General features: G+C 60.7%; 1 protein-coding gene across 5 annotated transcripts in view; it reads left to right on the top strand.

Annotated features, from left to right (window-relative positions):
• CYFIP1 (cytoplasmic FMR1 interacting protein 1) overlaps positions 1–18,537 on the top strand; it is a 41,945-nt gene extending 23,408 nt beyond the window's left edge. For 3 of the 5 annotated variants that reach the window (XM_036232080.1, XM_036232082.1, XM_036232083.1), the window contains 17 exons: positions 1,074–1,221; positions 2,330–2,483; positions 3,487–3,643; positions 4,711–4,807; positions 5,520–5,596; positions 5,704–5,812; positions 6,411–6,530; positions 8,014–8,213; positions 8,716–8,803; positions 10,676–10,819; positions 11,490–11,580; positions 13,152–13,282; positions 14,157–14,229; positions 14,720–14,814; positions 15,449–15,687; positions 15,900–16,047; positions 17,773–18,197. In XM_036232080.1, coding sequence (XP_036087973.1) covers positions 1,074–1,221; positions 2,330–2,483; positions 3,487–3,643; positions 4,711–4,807; positions 5,520–5,596; positions 5,704–5,812; positions 6,411–6,530; positions 8,014–8,213; positions 8,716–8,803; positions 10,676–10,819; positions 11,490–11,580; positions 13,152–13,282; positions 14,157–14,229; positions 14,720–14,814; positions 15,449–15,687; positions 15,900–16,047; positions 17,773–17,937 — 2,236 coding nt within the window. In that variant the 3' untranslated portion in view covers positions 17,938–18,197. The other 2 variants (XM_036232081.1, XM_036232084.1) reach the window with 2 other exon arrangements.
• The last annotated feature ends 107 nt before the right edge of the window (positions 18,538–18,644 follow it).

Here is an 18,644-nt window from a genome sequence, read left to right as displayed (position 1 = left end):
TGGGTGTGAACAGTGGTAGAATTAACGCCTTCCTCAGATGTTCAGAGCGTTTGCCTTCAGCCGCTAGGCAGCCTTTCGGCGAGCGGCCCCGGGTGTCACGCAGGGGTTGGGCCCTGCCCCGAGCCGCCCGCCGCTCATCAGCTGCAGTGTCTGTGCCGCACGGAGGCCCAGGGCCTGCAGTGTGTGCATCTCGGGGTCGGGGGTGTCTCGGGGTCTGCCTGGCGAGTCTGGCCCCCGGGCCTGGGAGGACGCGCAGCCTAGCACCCCATCGCCCGTTGCCCCTGTGCCGTCCTCAGCATTTCTGCTTCTGTTCCTTTCGGCCTGTCCCACAAATTGGCCAGAACCGCGTGGGTGTCGCCAGGAGCGTGTGGCAGTCGCGAGCTGGTGTCCTCATCGCGTTCACGTTAGACGAGACGTCTACGTAAAGCGAAGCCCACAGGGGCTCGCAAGTGCACCGGTTTCATTTGGCGCTTTGTAGTTAGGGGGCGTGTTTGTCGCCTGGTGTGCGACTTTTGCGGTTGCCATAATGGGAGGCCACTGCGTGGGCACGAGCCTCGAGGTCTGAGAGTAGCTCGACGTTACCCGGAACTTCCCCATGAGGCTGTCAGGGTGGGCGCCGGGTGGGTGCGTGTGCCTCCCAGGCGTGGGCCCGTGGGGGTTGCCACATGGCGGAGCCCCCTGTTGGGGACGGGGACATGTTCCAGGTGAGTTGTGACACAGGTCCATCCAGTTCCCAGGATCGTGTTCGTGACTTCACATTCGTCTTAGAGAAAGGCGGTCGGTCACGGGGGGGCTGAGTTTCTGCTCTCCTCATGGATGTGTGTGGTCTCTCCTCCATCCGCCCTTCGTGTGACCCATTGATGCAAATTGCAGCTACGCCAGACCTTCTGGGGCCAGTCCTGTCCCCAAGTGAACCATCTGTTAAAGTTCTAGTGGGACCGGGCCACGGCCTCGCCCCGCGCCGTGCCCGGGGGCGTCTCTGCGTGGGTGGCTGTGCGAGGGCCGTGTGCCGGTGACGGGCGCTGCGGCCGTGGACGTCCCCGGGGCGTCAGCGCAGTGTGCCTCCCGCCCAGTGTCCTGCAGGCCATCAGGAAGACCGTGTGCGACTGGGAGACGGGGCACGAGCCCTTCAACGACCCGGCCCTCCGGGGCGAGAAGGACCCCAAGAGTGGCTTCGACATTAAAGTGCCACGCCGCGCCGTGGGGCCCTCCAGCACGCAGGTTCTTGTCCCCTCCCCCGACCCTCCTGTCCCTGCCCGTGCCCCTGAGGGTGACCCTGAGCTGCCCGGGTCCATGAGCGAGGCTGTGAGTGAAATGAGTCACCTCTGTCCGCTCGAGCATCCTGTGTCCTTGCCACCCTGTCTTGCCTGCTCCCTGAGTCCGGAGCCTCGGCCAGCAGCCCTGTGGCTCGGGGTCGGGCGGGGGTCAGGCGTTCGTGTGCAGAGCCTGACGGACTGCAGCAGGTCCCATCTGCAGAGGGTGGGGCCATCTGTGTCCCGTGTTTATGCTGTGTTTCCGGAGGGGTGTTCAAGGGCGTGGTTAATGTGTTTGCATTCGGCCTGTCAGGTTCACGACGAAAGATAAACCTTTGGGGAATCTAAGAACGTAGCTTTCACGTGTCCCCAGGCTTAAGCCAGCACCTGTTCCCTGTCTGGCACACTCGGGCTCCACCCCCCAGGCCGCCTCCTCCCGACTCACACCTGCCAATGTGCCCTTCTGCTTCCCCACCCCCCTCATCTTGAGACTGGGTCCTTCCTGCTCGTCACGTGTCTGTCTGTTGGGGGCTTCTGTCACCTTTCTGCCGGCCGTTCAGAGAACGAGCCACACAGCGGGCCCCTGGCTGTGTGGAGCCGCGCAGCGTCTAGGGGACCCCGCCCCAGGTCTGCCTGCTGTGCGTGCGCCCTCCGCCCTCGTCCGTGTGCGCGTCCTGCTCTGTGACTCTCGTCTCGTGACTAACGGCTCTCTCTGCCTCCGTCTGTCGTGTCTAGCTGTACCTGGTGCGCACCGTGGCGCGGTCCCCGGGCGCCACGGGGCTGCTGAGGCGGCTCAGGTCGCTGGGCGTGGAGAGGCTCTTGCATGTGGTTAACGCGTTTCTGAGGCAGTCCTCCGCCCACCCACTCTCTTAGCCTTTGGGGGTAAGCCGTCGTCGGTTCTCGCTGATGCTCCGGTGCCAGGGGTCTCCCAGCTGCAGCTCGGGCGCGGGGCGGCGCCCAGCCCCCGGGGAGCCAGCCGGCGTGCGGCGGGCACGGCAGCAGTGCCCTGCGCCCAGTGCGCGCCGCTGACCTGCCGCGTGCGTTCTCTCCCCCGCGGCCGGTGCATGGCGACGCAGCTCTACATGGTGAGAACCATGCTGGAGTCCCTCATCGCAGACAAGAGTGGAGCCAAGAAAACGCTGCGGAGCAGCCTGGAGGGGCCCACCATCCTGGACATAGAGAAGTTCCACCGGGAGTCATTCTTCTACACCCACTTGATCAATTTCAGCGGTAAGACGTGCTGCTGACCAGCGTCCGGCCGAGCGCGCTCACGCCGCTAACTGCCCAGAGTGCTTCTGCCTGCCTGGGCGTCCCGGATGGTGACGGGGGTCGTAACCTTCGTGGGGTTCCCTCACCTTCGCGTCAAACGCGGGACCGGCCGGGGGCTCCCTCCACGTGGCGAGCCCCTTACAAGGGTTAGGGCTGTGGGGCTGCAGCTGGCCCTCGGGCCTGAGCACAAAGTTTTTGTGACTGCACAGGGTGATCTGTCACCTGGCTCGAGACCAAGACAGTGCTGGAGATCAGAAACAGACCCCTTGGGCAGTGGTGTGCAGGAGGTGCCAGGCGACCTGACAGGCAGCTCGTCCTGGGGCGACTCCTGTCACCTTGACCGGGGTGCCGGTGGGTCCCTTTGTCACCGTGGGGTTGTCCACGTTCGCTCCTCTGTGGCAGCTGCTTGCTCAGCGTGGAGGGCCCTGGCTTGGCTGGGGTGCCGTAGGTTTGGAGTGCATCGTGAGGTTTTGTTTTTTTATGCCGTTCTGGGATAGAAACTTAAAAAAACCCGTCTCTGTTTTATATCAGGTAGATGTGCACTGAGCATGTGAGTAACGCACTAACGCTGCCTCTTTATCCTGAGTAAAACCAATGCATCCTGTTTTCAGTTCTCCTTTAAAAAAGGACTCATTTTCTTCCACCGCCCCGGAAGGGCTCTCAGGGCTGATCAGGCGCCCCCGTGGGCTGCAGTGTCCATGCCAGGCCCGTGGGGGCCGGACGCTGACTCTGTTCTTGTGAGCGAGAACCTGCACTTCAGGTGGCTTTGGCTGCAGCCAGGTCCAGGTGGTCTCATGCCCGGTGTTAGGTGCCCGCCACGGGGCCCGTTCCCCGCTCAGGCCACGCCCGCCAGCATGGCTCTGGGCTGAGGGAGATGGGGCCGGCACACGGCCCAGCCGCCTCCTGTCTGCTGAGCCTTCTCCGCTTGCAGGAGGTTAACACAGTGTCATCTCACCCCTTTAAGAGACGCTGCAGCAGTGCTGTGACCTTTCGCAGCTGTGGTTCCGAGAGTTCTTCCTGGAGCTGACCATGGGCCGGAGGATCCAGTTCCCCATCGAGATGTCCGTGCCCTGGGTCCTGACGGACCACATCCTGGAGACCAAGGAGGCATCCATGATGGAGTGAGGGCCTGGGCGCCTCTCGTGGCTCTTCTTCCTGGGGATGGGGCCCAGGGTGGCATTTGGGAGCTGGGAGGTGGACGAGGGCTGTTCTCAGCACCTCATTTGAAGTCGTGATTCCTGGGGTGCGACTTCAGAGATAAGTGCAAGTGACAGGTTTCTCGGGGAGCGCAGGCAGTGGCACCGCTGCAGTCCCGCTGTGTCCAGGCGCCGGGGAGGCTGTGGGGACTCTGCCGGGCTCAGGGAGAAGAGAAGTGGCCCGGCCTCTCGTGTGGCATAGCCGCGAACCCAGATGAGTTGGCGAGAGGAAGTGTCGATTGAACAGCTTTGTTTTGAGGTCGGGGCTCAGGGGTCAGAGACTTTTAAAATGCCAGATCCATGAAGGGGAGAGAGGGGTGCCTCGTGAACAGCAGGGGTCTGACCCAGCAGGCACGTGAGTGGCTCCTCTCTGCCGGTGGGCGTCCGTCCCCCGTGGCGGTCAGGGCCGCCGTGTTGGAGACGGTGTGAGGAGCATGGGACTCCGCTGGGAGGCCTCAGCATGCCACATGCCTCCGTGTCGCACCTCTGGGGGTGGGCTGGGCCCTGCTGCCCAGACGGCCCCCCCCTTGCAAGATGGGGGCGTTCTCGCTTCCACAGGGGACCTTCCTTCTGGCGACTGCTGGCCACCACCTTTTGTCCAGACGTGGGCAGGGGAGAGGGGCTTTTAGCAACACTGGATGTGCTCATGGTCACCTGTGGGACCTGGAACCTTTGCGTGGTTTTGTTTTTAAGTCAGGCAGTACCTTTGTATAAGTGAGAAAATAACTTGTTTTTGTGGTTTTTATGTGCTTGTGGTAAACTTTGGACCATGCTAAGTGAGAAGCGGTTGCTGGCGGCCCCCGGGCACGGCCTGAGTGGGTGCGTCCTGCCCGTGGGGTAGGCTGACCACACGGGGTGCCTTGCAGGGCCCAGGCGGGGGCAGAGCTGGCCTCGAAAGTGAGAGAGGGTGTCCCTTTCAGGGGTGGAGGGTGGCGTGGGCCTGAGAGCCAGGAGCGCGGGTGGGAGGCGGGGCTGACCGCTCGCCCCTGCAGGTATGTCCTGTACTCCCTGGACCTGTACAACGACAGCGCCCACTACGCCCTCACCAAGTTCAACAAGCAGTTTCTTTATGACGAAATTGAGGCAGAGGTGAGAGCCTGGGCAACTTATCCGCCCTTTCTTAAATTCCCTCACCCTGAGCATTAGAGGAAGCCACTCTCTTCAGGGCACCGGGGGGTTTAAACAGTGGGCTGAACTTTGGAAGTGAATATTTCGGGAAGAACCTTTCTGTCTGCGTTTTAAGTGTTTACATGTGTGACAGGTGGAGTCTTAGAACATAAGCTGTTGGGTAGTGTGCAACTTCAAGACACTTGACAGCATGTCACGGGCACGTTCATGTCCTCACCTGTCACAAACAGTCTGAGCACAGGTGCATCGTACCCAGTGGACGCGCTGAACCGACCCTAGTCTCTTTCGTTCAGCTTTTTGTCTTTGCTTATTGCAGTCATGTGAGCATGACAGCACTTTTATCAGCGACGGCCCTCACACACGAAGGTGGTCACGTAAGGTTACACTGGAGCTGAAAATGCCTTTTTTATGGCTGAGCAGTAACCCGCTGTATGTACATCCCACCTCTGCTGCACCCACTCACCCAGGGCGGGGCACCCAGGCTGCTCCCAGCCTTGGCTGTTGTGCATAGCGCTGCAGCGAACGTGGGCGTGCAGACACCTTTTCAAGTTAGCGGTTTGTTTCCTTCAGATGGATACCCGGAAGTGGAATTGCTGAATTGAAAGATTCTTTGTAAATGTGTTATTCGATCTTGATTTAGGGAATCAAAATAGGATGTTTATTTTTCTTCCAGGTGAATCTGTGCTTTGACCAGTTTGTTTACAAGTTGGCAGACCAGATATTTGCATATTACAAGGTTATGGCAGGAAGGTGAGTGTGCGGTTTGTGGTTGGGTATGGAATCTTGAGTGATTTGATCTGACATTCCCGTTAAAACGCAGAGCGAGTGAGAAATGTCCTCTCTTCCTTCCATTCTAGTTTGCTTCTTGATAAACGGTTACGATCCGAATGTAAGAACCAGGGGGCAACAATCCATCTCCCACCATCTAACCGCTACGAGACGCTGCTCAAGCAGAGGCACGTGCAGGTGAGTGAGGCCTTTCCGAGACTGGCAAAGCATGGCGTCGGCTTTGGAGATCCTGGGTTTTCTTAGCAGTCACTCGATTTTAATAGATGTCAGCATGTTATGTGACTGTGGGAACATCCACAGATCGTGAAGACAGACGGCTCCCGTTGGGTGCCTTGAAGCACGAGGGAGGCCTTCTCGCTCTGCGCCCAGCCCTGCGTGGGCCCCGGAGGCCTCTGCTTCTTTCTAGGGACCCAGAAGCCTGAGCTTAAAAGGACGCTCCAAGAAGCGAGAGACGCTTGCCAGCTCAGAGGTGTTGGAGAAGACCTTTCTCGTGGCTGGCACGAAGAATGAAAATGCAGTGCTCGAGTTCTGTTCTCTTTAACACCAATATGTATATGTCAGAGAGAATTAGGGGAAATTCCATGCCGTTCTCCTGTCTGTCTGGAGAGCGTTCGCATTTGGGGGCATTTTCCAGCCGGGATCGGCTCATGTTTTTATGTTATTGAAATGTGTGGATTCCGTGCATCCTCGTTTGTCTCATCTCATGGAATCGATTCCTGAGCGAGGACGCGTGTTTTCTTGCTGGTCCGTGTCACAGTCACTCTCCCTCCCCCAGCTCCTGGGCCGGTCTGTGGACCTCAATCGTCTGATCACCCAGCGTGTCTCGGTGGCCATGTATAAGTCTCTGGAGCTGGCTATTGGACGATTTGAAAGTGAAGACCTGACATCAATCGTTGTAAGTGCCCCTTCCTTCCTCAGGCTCATGTGGTCGCGAGGATCGTAGCTCACTGTCCTTTTGCCTTTATTGATAAATCGAACCGATAGTTCATTCAGTTTTCGCATAGAAATTGGAAGGCAGCACTAGTCGATCTTGGACCGTCTGGGACCCTTAGCAGCTGCTCTTGGTCCTCACAACTCCAGGTTGACTTTGGAGAGCAAATACTCCCCATCATGAGTAAGTCATACCAAATTACAGCTAAAGTACGAAAGGAGGAAAGCTATAAAAATCAAAAAGAAATGAAAGCAGAAAAGGGATCTGAGAGAAAATCACGACGATGGATAGTGATGGTCCAGCCTACACATCCTGGGGTCCCCTGAAGAAGAAAACCAAAGCAGCAGGATGGACAGCCATAAAAACAGTGTTTCAGGGAGTGACGTCAGGATCCTGGTGGAGTTTCTCTCCCTTGAATTGACAACAGTTTAGACATCCACAATCCAGCAACAGTTGCTCTGTTCAGCACGCAAACAGGCCTGAGACCCACATGGGGACATCTGAAGGTGGGTGCACAGGCGCCGTTGGGGAGGCCAGAAGGGGCCAGGCAAGCGAGCGACAGGTGCGGGGCGCTGCCTGCGAGTCCGGCCCCTGCCCCCCACACAGCGGAACGGGGAGCAGCAGCGCCAGCGCGTCTCTGGGCCCAGGCTACAGCACAGAGTGCCGCTGGTCAGAGGAGGAAGGAAGCGGGCTCAGGGCCTGGCTCCCCTCCACCACCACACGCTCCTGCTGGACACCTGCCACCCCATCACCTGCTCGGCCATTTCCACAACCACAGGGAGCCTCCCCCCCACACACACACACACGGTGCTGGAGCACAGGTGAGTGGGGAAGAGACAAGAAAAGTGATCCCATGGCACCGCCTGCTGGAAACAAAAGGGCGACTCCTGGTCACTCACCTGCCGAGCTAAAGAAATGGCATCTCCAGACCCCAAACTCAGAGGCCCCGAGCGCTGGGACTGGAATGATGGAGAGTCAGGACTGCAGTCACGAAAAAGTCAGCCACACACCAGGAGACTCAGGAAAGCAGTTCCGTGAGCTCAGGAAGAAAATCAATGAGCAGAAGGAGGTGGAAACTAAAAAAGAAGCAGACAAATTTAGGAGCTAAGGAACATGGTAAAAAGGTGAAGGAAGCGTCAGAAGGCACTGCAAACGGAGCATACCTCAGGGAAGAGAAGCCGGAAGTCTGGGAATGCGTCCTGTGGAGGAGAGGACACTGCGAGGACTTCCTGCCCCATCAGGAGGGCAGCATTGGGACAGTGGGGTCCCAGCATGGGGGGCCGGGGAGGGGACAGAGCATCTGTTCAGAGAGTCGGTAGGTGAGAACTTCCCAAACCTGAGGAAGAGCTGGCCACACAAGTCCAGGAAGCTGGTGGGTGGCAAAGTCACCGTGGCGGGGGCCGCAGCTGGCCCCGTTCTGCCCTCACACCCTTTGCTTGTCCCGTAGGAGCTGGATGGCCTCTTGGAAATCAACCGCATGACCCACCAGCTGCTCAGCAAGTACCTGACGCTGGACAGCTTCGACGCCATGTTCCGCGAGGCCAACCACAACGTGTCGGCACCCTATGGCAGAATCACCCTCCACGTCTTCTGGGAGCTCAACTACGACTTCCTGCCCAACTACTGCTACAACGGCTCCACCAACCGGTGAGCGCGGCGGCCCGGGCCGTCCGCTGGGCCGCTGCCCCCTGGCCAAGCACATGTGGTTAGGACACGTCATTTGCCCACTCCTCCTGATAACTTCCCGTAGTGATCTAAGTGACCAGACATTGCTGCCGGGGCTACCTTTCCACTCCGGTCCCTGCTGTCACTGCCGTGTGCAGAGGCCCAGGGAGGCCCAAGCGCTGGGCCGTTGCTGCTCATCAGAGGAGCGGGTCACGCTCGAAATGGGCTCGGCGCCCACGGGCCGCCCTCCCTGGGCTCGGAGGCCGTTTCGCATCCGGGGTTCTCACTCCCTCCCTGAGCCCTGTGTCCGCTCATCACACCTCAGGGTGTTTGTGTCTCGTTCCTGCTCTAGGTTTTGATTCCCTTGAGTGTTTCTATGTGATGATGGCGTCACTAACCCGGAGGAAGAAGTAATGGGTGGGTAACATAAAGTTTTGAATTTTGAAGAACTACCATTAAATTTGTCTTGCTTTACGTTTTTTAGGTTTGTTCGGACAGTATTACCATTTTCTCAAGAATTTCAAAGAGATAAACAGCCTAATGCACAACCCCAGTATTTGCATGGATCAAAGGTAGGCTTTTTTGCGTTTTAAGCTCACAATTAAACGAAATTTGAAGTTCTGTTTAAATCAGTTTAGTTGCAGTGATACAAGTGCATCACGCCACGTATGAAACGTTGTTTTCCGAAAAGCGACGTGGGGTGGGATGGCCCTCTGGCCGTGGGGTGGTGTCGACTGGGCCTGGCCCCACTCCTGGCACCAAAATGAGTGAGATGGTCGGCACAGTGAAAGGCCGAAAAACATCCAGCCAAAGAAAGTGTGTGGGAGAGGCTCAGGGCCATGGCTGTGCGGGGGGCCGGGGTGGGGGGCACAGACGAGCTGACGTCCAGGAGCCCCAGGCGGCAGGTGAGCCAGTGCAGACCGTGCAGCAGCATCGGCTGGAGGACGAGGGTCCAGGCCCAGGGCAGCTGCATCTGCAGCAGCCGCGTCAGGGAAAGTGCCGTGACGTTTAAAGCACTCACGGTTTAATGGTTAAAACGCAAATGGCCTGCAGTGAAAGGAGGTAGCTGCGATGACCCGACGTCTCCCAAACACGTAGTGAGGAAGCAGGCGTGCAGCCTCAGCAGCGAGGGAAGAGACGTGACCAGCAGTAAAAACCGTTTTGCCCGTCAGATCGGAAAAAGTTCTGTGACGTGGAACCGAGTGACGTGTGGTGGCAGGAGGGCCACACGGGACCGCGACGCTGCAGGGCCGGACGTGCAAAGGGACGAGGCGGATGGGGCAGGGTGGGGTCTGTCGGGGGGTCACGGGGCACCGTCACAGAAAACGGGGGTGCGCGCTCGCTGGCGCCGAGAGCAGCCCGTGCAGCGGCGTGAAGGCCAGCCGTCCCAAACCAGCGCACAGCGCGGCCGACACGCACGGCTTGTGTTTTCCGGAGTGAAAATCAGCCGTAACAAGGCGTGTCGAGTAAAGACGCGGGACGTCACCTGGCAGCCGTGCGGCACGGGGGCGAGTGACGGGGGCCCCCTTCTCTGAATTCCGTTCCTGACGCATCGGCCGTGTTCTCACTGGTTTCCAGCTGTTCCCTCGACGTGGGGTCTGGCCCACGGGCCGCGCAGGGAGGGGACCAGGCCCCCGCCCGCCCCCTGTGCCCGTGGCTGCAGTTTTGGGGCTGAGTTTGGGCAGGAAGTGCTTCTCGCAGGGGCAGGGACGGGCCCGCTCACGTGACGGCATGGGGTGCCCTGTCCCGGCCCCTTCCTGACCAGGGCCTCGGAGACGCGCCCCCTCCCGGGGCCTCCCAGGCTGTGACGTCCTCACAGCACTTTGTAAGCTGACGTGGCGTGGAAAGCCCATCGTGTCGGCCGACAGAGGAGGGCGGCCACACTGGCGGGACGGGCCAGGACGTGACGAGGGCGGCACGTTGGGGAGGGTCAGGAGCCAGCGCTGGTGTCACGGGCGCGGCCGGCGGCCTGTTTTGTGAGGACCTGTGGGATCTCAGGGTGAACGCGCTGCCGCTTCTACTCGTCGGTTTTGGGAGGCGGGCGCTCTGCGTGGGGTGTGGGGCGGGCGCGTCTGTAAGGTGCTGCACTCGGATGCTGTGAACGGGACCATCGTGACAGTCCTGGGTGGCTTTTGGGGTGATCTCACTCTGCAAGCTCTGATGCTAAGAAGGAACCAGCTCTACGCAGGGGCCACACTCGGGGGGCAGGCGGTTGGGGTGTTCAGGCCCCCAGGCCAGGGGCCGGGCTTTGGGCGGGGTGGAGAGCAGGCGGAGGAGGACTCCCAGTGGAAGGGTGTTGCCCTCACCCAGACTGTGTTTTGGAGGCGACTGGACTCGCCGGTGACCTGGGTGTGCAGGGTGAGGGAAAGGGAAGACCTAGCCGCCTTGCTTAGGGTTCTGGTGAAGGGAGCCGCCCCTGCCAGCGCCATGCCCCCTGCCCGCAGGCCCTGAACCTGGCCTACTCCAGCATTTACGGCAGCTACCGGAACTTCGTGGGGCCGCCGCACTTCCAGGTCATCTGCCGGCTGCTCGGCTACCAGGGCATCGCGGTCGTCATGGAGGAGCTGCTGAAGGTCGTCAAGAGCCTGGTAGGTTCCCGCGGACGCCCTTCCCACAGGCGCGACCCGACCTCTGCGCCCACTTCTAGGTGGGGGATCGACCCCTCCAGACCATTCGCAGACGCCAGCTGGGTGTCCTGCAGGCTGGCTCCGCTCTACCCTGCCTGCCAGGCAGCTTCGCCTCCCCCCCACCCGACTGCCCCCCACCCCAGACAGACGTCGTCATAAGGCCAGTTGTCACCTGTGCGTCTGACCGGCCGGCGGGCGGCCGGAGGCCCCTGCGGTCCCCTCTGATTGGAGTGGGGTCGTGGGACACAGCTGGGACGCCGACCGGCCCGGGCCCTGCCAGGGCCCCAGCGGCAGCCTCGGCCCCAACTCATGGTGTCTTGGAGGACGCAGGCGCACGGGGGGACGTGGGCCAGGGTGGGGGCTGCGCCATCCACCGGAGGGCACGGAAACCGCCCCACGTGGCTGTCCCTTCCTCGGAGCCCCCCCGCCTCCCCGCCACCGCCACACCTCAGACCACTGCCTCTCACGGACTCGTGGTCCAGAGTGGGCACGCAGAGGGTGCCCCTGGCGAGGCTGCCCCCCCGCTGCCCCGTGATGGAGCGCTTTGCCCGCCGGGGGTCCCCGTTCCTGCCTGCCGTGCGTCTGAGGGCGGAGCCCCTCGCCCGTGGCCGACGCAGTCCGCCCCCTGCAGTTGCAGGGCACGATCCTGCAGTACGTGAAGACGCTGATGGAGGTGATGCCCAAGGTCTGCCGCCTGCCCCGGCACGAGTACGGCTCCCCCGGTGAGTGGGCGCCTCGTGGGGCTGCTCCGGCCTCAGCCCGCAGGAGGGAAGTCAGGTCGGCAGTGACCGATCAGGCGGGGGGCGGGGCAGGGGAGCCAGAGCGGGCCCCTCTGGACGGCCCTGGCTGGCCCTCCGCGATCCGGCGTGCAGGCGTGTGGCGGCCACCGGCCAGGGAGGGGCAGGAAAGCTTGGCGGCCGGGCCCCACCTCCTGCTGGGCTCAGCAGGACCCAAGGGCGCCTTGGCACCCTTTGGGGCTGGTGGCAGACGTGCACTCAAGGACACCGGCCCACACGGCCCGACGAACCCGGCCTGGGGCTGTCCAGTCACAGCCCTGACGGTCAGAAAGCTCGTCCATGGGAAACCTGTACCGGAGGGACCCTGGTCTGAACAGAATGCCACTCGCTGTCTGCTCAGGTGACTTGGGCCCGTTCTCGGGTCCCCATGAGAGACTGTTCTGACAAAGCAGTGCTCCCAGATGGCCATTGCTGACATCTGGGGGGACGGCACGGTGACCGGCCTCGAGTTCCGGGCACACTGCGGGGCTGCCTTCGGGTCACTGTCAGGACGCGGATGAGTGGTGTCCTTACTGACTGGACGTGGGAATTCCAAATGTTGAAGACAAAGGCGTATAGGCCAAATTCAGAGCTGGTCTGGGGGCCACTCGTTACGTCGGGGTCACCAGCTGCCACCCTGTGCCGGTTCAGAGAGCTGGCAGGACCCGGGTGCGTGGGCAGCGCTGCGTGGTAAAGCCACGTTGCCGGTAGCTCTCCTGCTCCCGCGTGCCTGTGGGGGTGCCGCCCGGGAGGGTCTGGGTCCTCGGGCAATGCTGAGGACAGGGAGGTGGCCGAGGCAGGGGCGGGGGCCGCGGGCTGTGCTGAGCGACGCGGGAGCCGCCTCCGATGCAGGCCGGGCCACGGCGTCCTCACGGGGACTCGGGGCCTGAGCTGCTGGCAGGAGGGGTTAGGACCTGGCAGGTCTTCGCCTCGTTCTGCTCAGGGTGTGCGGGAGTCCTTGGGCCACCTGCGTGGCGTGTGGGTCTGGAGTCTGCGCTTGGGGGAGCGGCGGCTCGGCACGGAATGCCTAGATCGGGCTGCAAATGTGACTTTCTTCCCCGTTTCTGTGCCTCGTCCCCCCCCCACCCCGGTGCCTTGTTGCCTGGCCAGGACGCAGCACGCACGTCGCTCCCGAGTGTGGCGTCAGGCGCAGGGTTTTGTAGGCGTCCTTAGGCTGAGGACGTTCCCGCCCGTGCCTGGGAAGGGACGCTGATTCGCATCAGACGCTTTCCGCCTCTGCTGGCTGGTCCTTCTCGTTGGCCCCGGCAGTGCGCTGCCTCCTCGGAAGGTGGTGGTGGGCAGAGCTGAGGCCCAGAGCACAGGCACTGGACGAGCTGCCACTGTAGGGAGGATGTCGGGGTCTGGGGACGTGTGGCCAGTCCATGGCGGACACGGTGGCAGGGTCAGCATGTCTCGTGGCCAGCTTAGGGGCTCCCAGGCCTGGACCCCGGCCTGCGCCCTCCGGGGCGTGGCCCCTCGCGCGTCCCCCCAGCCGCCGCTCGCTGTCCGCCGCACAGGCATCCTGGAGTTCTTCCACCACCAGCTGAAGGACATCGTGGAGTACGCGGAGCTGAAGACCGTGTGCTTCCAGAACCTGCGGGAGGTGGGCAACGCCGTCCTCTTCTGCCTGCTCATCGAGCAGAGCCTGGTGAGTGGGCAGCCCGGGTCGCTCCCCGCAGGGCACAGGACGCGGCGTCCGTGAGCTCGATTGGCTGGGGTTACTTAGTGGGGTACAGGCAGCAAGTGTTGTAAAGCACCGTTCTTTTCACGACCACACGGACCGATTTGAGTTTGTTCTCTGCGATTGAAAAAGAAGAATGCAGTTCCTCCCGTGAGTTTCTCTCGGTGAGCCCCGTGAGGACGCTTTGTTCCGCAGCGTTAGCCACATTTGCACTGACGGATGTGACGTGCACGTCGGTGTAAAGCACCGAGGCTCTGGGGCCCTGGAGTGTGGCTCAGTGTGACTGGAGAGCTGATCGCTAAGTCTTACCTAATGGTAATTACTTAACTTTTAAGTAGTGCGCGGCCGCTGTGGTGGACAGCGCCACCACCAGAAAGGACGCGCAGCAGGACGTCGCGTTCTCCGCTCTGCGTGCTGTCAGTCAGCCCGTCCCCCTGTCCCCCGTGTGTCCCGTCAGTCGACAGCTCCGGATCGGAGAGCTCCGGCCTTCCCCTGCCTGTCCCGCCTGGCGGGGTTTACTCACGTCCATGTTGAAGTGGAAATGACTCTAAGATGCAGCTCCTTAGCTGCACTGCCACGTTCCAGGGGCCCAGTGGCCACCTGTGGCGGGCGGTGGCCGTGACGGGCAGGACCGAGGACGCGTCCGTCGTCTGGCCGCGCGCCGCTGCTCAGTGCTGGTGCCGCGCTGGAGGCGACGCGCCGCCCGGCCCCCCGGCTCGCACCCAGACTCCTGGCGGCAGCTGCCCACGCACGCGGGGGCCCGCACTCACACCTCGCCGTGCCTGGGCTCCAGCACCAGATGTCTGTCCGTCCAACGCGTCCTTCTGTCTCCCCGCTCTAGTCCTTGGAGGAAGTGTGTGACCTGCTGCACGCGGCCCCTTTTCAGAACATCCTGCCGAGGGTCCACGTTAAAGGTGAGCCCGTGTCCCTGGCTCACGTTTGGTCGTCACCAGGGAACTGACGGCCTGTTTTGCTTGAGTTTGGCACCTGTCCAGCCGTGACAGGGCGACTGGTCACGTTCCGTGGTTGAACGAGTGCTGGAAACTGAAGCACTTAGGGCCGAAGTGGTAGGACGTCTCGGGTGTGCGTCAGGCAGCGTGCGGTCAGGGACTCTGGCCCCAGCTGAAGGTCGTTGGGGCGGACGGATGCACCGGTTTCCTGTCCCGTTCTCTGCTTTTGTTTACATATGGGGTTTCCGATGAGTTTTAGAAAGTGAATATTGAATAGAAAATTAGTCCATTGGTTTGAATTTAAATGTCAAACAAGCTCTATAAAATAATTTTTAAAAGAATCTGTATGTACGATATTGACTTAAACATCTTTTGTTGGTTTTTTGGACGAATTGAAGCTTTTGCACTCGTTTTTCACACAAAAGACGGTGATACCGTATTTTCTCCTCTGCAGAGGGAGAGAGACTTGATGCCAAAACAAAGAGACTGGAATCAAAGTACGCCCCGCTGCACCTCGTGCCTCTGATCGAACGGCTGGGGACCCCTCAGGTATGCACGCCCTGACAGCGCAGTGTCTCAGGCGGGGTTTGGGACAGGACCTCGTCACAGGGCGGTTGGGAGGTTTGGCTGAGCTAACATCACATGGCGCGTGAGATGTTCCCAATAAATGTCACCCGATTTTGTGGTCCATCCCTTTGTGAACAAGGTTTTTTCACAGGTTTTTAAACACGGGATATGCAGTCTCAGGGGGCACGGTGCGGGGTCGAGTTCCACCGCCCGCTCCCAGCCGAGCTCACAGGGTTCCTCAGGCCCAGCAGCGTCCCCATTGTGGACCAGATAATTCTTTGTTGAGGACTTTCCCGTGAATCGTAGGGTGTTTAGCAGTGTCCCCGGCCTCTGTTCACTGGATGCCACTAGGCCCACTGCAGGCTGTGGCAGCCTAGAGGGTCTCCCACCCGCTGTCACACGTTCTCTGGGGCAAGAGCAGCTGTACGGGGCGGTTCTGCTTCACCGTGCATCTCGTCCGGCCTCGCGAGGCCCGTCGGCAGTGGCCGGCGGCGTCGCTTTGCTGACGCGCGTCTATGAGGACCCGCCTCTGCGCGCTGAGGTCACTTCCAGGGACCCTGAGCTTGGTGGGCCGCCAGCTCCAGTGTGTTCCTGTGACGTCCCGCCCTCCCCGCAGCAAATCGCCATCGCGAGAGAGGGCGACCTGCTGACCAAGGAGCGCCTGTGCTGCGGCCTGTCCATGTTCGAGGTCATCCTCGCGCGGGTCCGGACCTTCCTGGACGACCCCGTGTGGCGCGGGCCTCTGCCCGTCAACGGGGTCATGCACGTGGACGAGTGCGTGGAGTTCCACCGGCTGTGGAGCGCCATGCAGTTCGTGTACTGCATCCCCGTGGGCACGCACGAGTTCACGGTCGAGTGAGTGCGCCTGCGCGCGGGGCCTGGGGTGGAGGCGGGGGCTCGGGCTGGGCCTCTGGGAGCGCAGCCCCGAACCAGACGGGAGGTGCCCGCGTCGCGGCGTCGCCTTCGCGGAGGGGCCGCAGCCTAGAAAGGCTTGGGAAGCAGGCCCGGGGGGCCGAGCGCGCTGTCCGCGCCGTGCTGACCGCGCCCCCGTCTCGCCCCGGCTCCAGGCAGTGCTTCGGCGACGGGCTGCACTGGGCGGGCTGCATGGTCATCGTGCTGCTGGGGCAGCAGCGGCGCTTCGCCGTGCTGGATTTCTGCTACCACCTCCTCAAGGTCCAGAAGCACGACGGCAAGGACGAGGTCATCAAGAACGTGGTACGTGCGCTGCGCGGGGAGCCTCTCCTGTCCCTGCCGCTGCTCTCCCTGGGCCTGGGTTTCACCCGGTCGCGTGTGCCCCGAGGCCAGGCTGCCGCGGGCCTGCGCAGCGCTGTGTCTGCTCACGCCCCGGGGCGCCTCGGCCCCCTTCGCGGTCTCGCTCGCGGTGCTGGGTGAGGCGACTGCGTCCATTCTGTCCCAGGCTCCCTTGGTGGCATCAAAGTGTGACGTTCGGCAGTCTTTGAGATCTTCCATGTCTGTGGTATTTTCATAACCGAGTTCTGGAAAACAAGTACTTGGTCGTGATCCCTCCCAGGCTCCGTGCTCCTTTTGGGCGCGCACGTGGACGTGCGTCAGGCCCTGTTCTGGCCTCCCTACCCTTCACCCTGTCACAGTTTCTGTCGCTGCCGTAACGAACCGCCACAGCCTTGGCGGCAGCTGCCGCCCCCGAGTCTCTAGGCCACACGCCTGGGGGCAGCCTGGCTCAGCTGGGTCCTGTCGAGTCTGCCAGGGCCCAGACCAGTGGGGCCGTGCTCCCTTCCGGAGCCTCTGGGGACGGCCGCTCCCTGGCCTCTCCAGGGGGCTGGCTGGTTTCAGCTCCTTACAGTTGAGGACTGAGGTCCACGTCCTCTCACGCCTTCCACGTGGCCCCTTGGCTGAGGCAGCTTGGACCCCCCACGGGCCTCATCTCCCAGCTGTCCTTCCTGCTACGTCTCTCTTTCCTCTAGCGGGAGGACGGCGTCCCCCTGAATAGCCCAGGGTACACTTTCTGAGTTAAAGCACGTTTGCCACGGACGGTCGCATGTTCACAGGTCCTGCAGGTCGGGGCGTCTTTGAGGGGCTGCTCCGCCCCCCACGCCTCCGTGACCCCCCTCTGGGCTCCCCCCAGAGGGCTTTGTCCAGTTACCTGTTCGTTGCCGCTGTAACCCGCGTGTTTTTACTGTCAAAAATCATTAGTTTAATGGAAAAGTTCAGTTGGGTTCTCCAAATGCTGGTGTAATTGACAGTTTTATTTTTCCCAGTGACTTTTCCCGTTTTTCACTTCTTTACACGTTTCGTGTAGTTCACATTCTGTGCTCTGTTAGTCCTAGTATCGGCGACCTCCAGGGGCATCTGAACCCTGGAAGTGCTTCCTTGTGTGTTGGACGCTGTGCGCGTCGGCTCTTTGCGTGAACGTCGCTGGGATCTCGCTTCCCCTCGACTGTCGTTCGTGTCCGCCTCTAGAGGCTGGTACCAGCTTGGCCCCAGTGTCGCCTCAGTGGAGGGTCCGGCTTCGTGGGGTGTCGATCACAGCTGCTGGTGGCACCCGCCCTGGACGTCGGGGCTCTGCCGTTCCTCCCGCACCGGCCCACAGCAGGGCTGGTGCTTTACGCACGTGTCTGTGTGCGTGCGCACATGCGGGACGGTCCGTGAGAGCGACCTGTCCGCGACTGCCGCACTCTGAGACCTGCGTCACGCTGGGTCCCGGTCTGTCCCCACTGACAGGGTCGTCCATGCTTTCCAGCCCCCGCCCCCCCGCCTCCCCTCCCCCAGCACACCAGCGCGTCTGTACGTTGTGCAAGCGAGAAAGTCTAGCTGGCAGCATGAAACCAACAGAGAAATCTGCTTAAATGCCAGACGTATTTGCTGTTTCAGCAGTTGTGTTAACGAGATGGCGTATGTTGTCAATAGTTTGCTATGGTTTACTGAGGAAATATGAAAATCCCAATGTGTTAACTGTTGTAGCCTCTGAAGAAGATGGTAGAGAGAATTCGCAAGTTCCAGATCCTCAATGACGAGATCATCACCGTCCTGGACAAGTACCTGAAGTCGGGCGATGGGGAGAGCATGCCCGTGGAGCACGTGCGCTGCTTCCAGCCCCCCATCCACCAGTCCCTGGCCGGCAGCTGAGGGCTCGCCGCCTGTGCCGGCCGCATTCCAGAGCTACGGGGCACGCTCTTCTCTGAAACTCTTTAGGGAGACTTTTTTAGGGACTATTTTTCAGTATCTCTGTGCTTGTTAAAGGGGGGTGCTTTTCGATCTAAAAGCTTAATTTTATAAAATTGACTTATTTTTCTAGACTAAAATCGTATATGCTTTCGGTCATTAGAAAGTCTAAGTAAGACTCTCGGCTGCTGATGGTTGCGTGTTCTCACAAAGTTCTTTTCCATTTTTTATGGAATGTTCCAGCAGCTGGCTGTGTCACAAAGTGCTGCTGGGTCCATCCACTGACCCCTTAGCAAAGGGTTGACAGTGCGTCGGGATTTATGAACTGAAGCAAGAAACTCCACACCAACTAATTGTAATAAAATCCATTACCAATTAGAATAATGGTTACTTAGTTCATGTTTAGACTCTTCCGAAGCTGTTTGATTCCTGTTTCTACTAAACCCAGTTGTAACAACTAAACCTAGTTGTAGCAACTTTGATTCCTGTTTCTACTAAATTCAGTTGTAACAAAATCTAATGTGTGAGGGGTGCAGTTTATAGCAATAAAACTAATGAAGCCCGTTTGTGTTCACTTATTGGGACCCCGTGCACCCTGCTCGGATGAGGGGCTTGCTCCGCTTGCCGAGTGCAGAGACCGGGCGCAGGAGGTCTGAGTGTAGGCCACCTGC

Source organism: Rousettus aegyptiacus, unplaced genomic scaffold, assembly GCF_014176215.1.
Source record: "Rousettus aegyptiacus isolate mRouAeg1 unplaced genomic scaffold, mRouAeg1.p scaffold_m13_p_14, whole genome shotgun sequence".
Taxonomy (NCBI): domain Eukaryota; kingdom Metazoa; phylum Chordata; class Mammalia; order Chiroptera; family Pteropodidae; genus Rousettus; species Rousettus aegyptiacus.
Note: the sequence above shows the minus strand (reverse complement) of the source record. Positions and strands in the feature narration are given on the sequence as shown.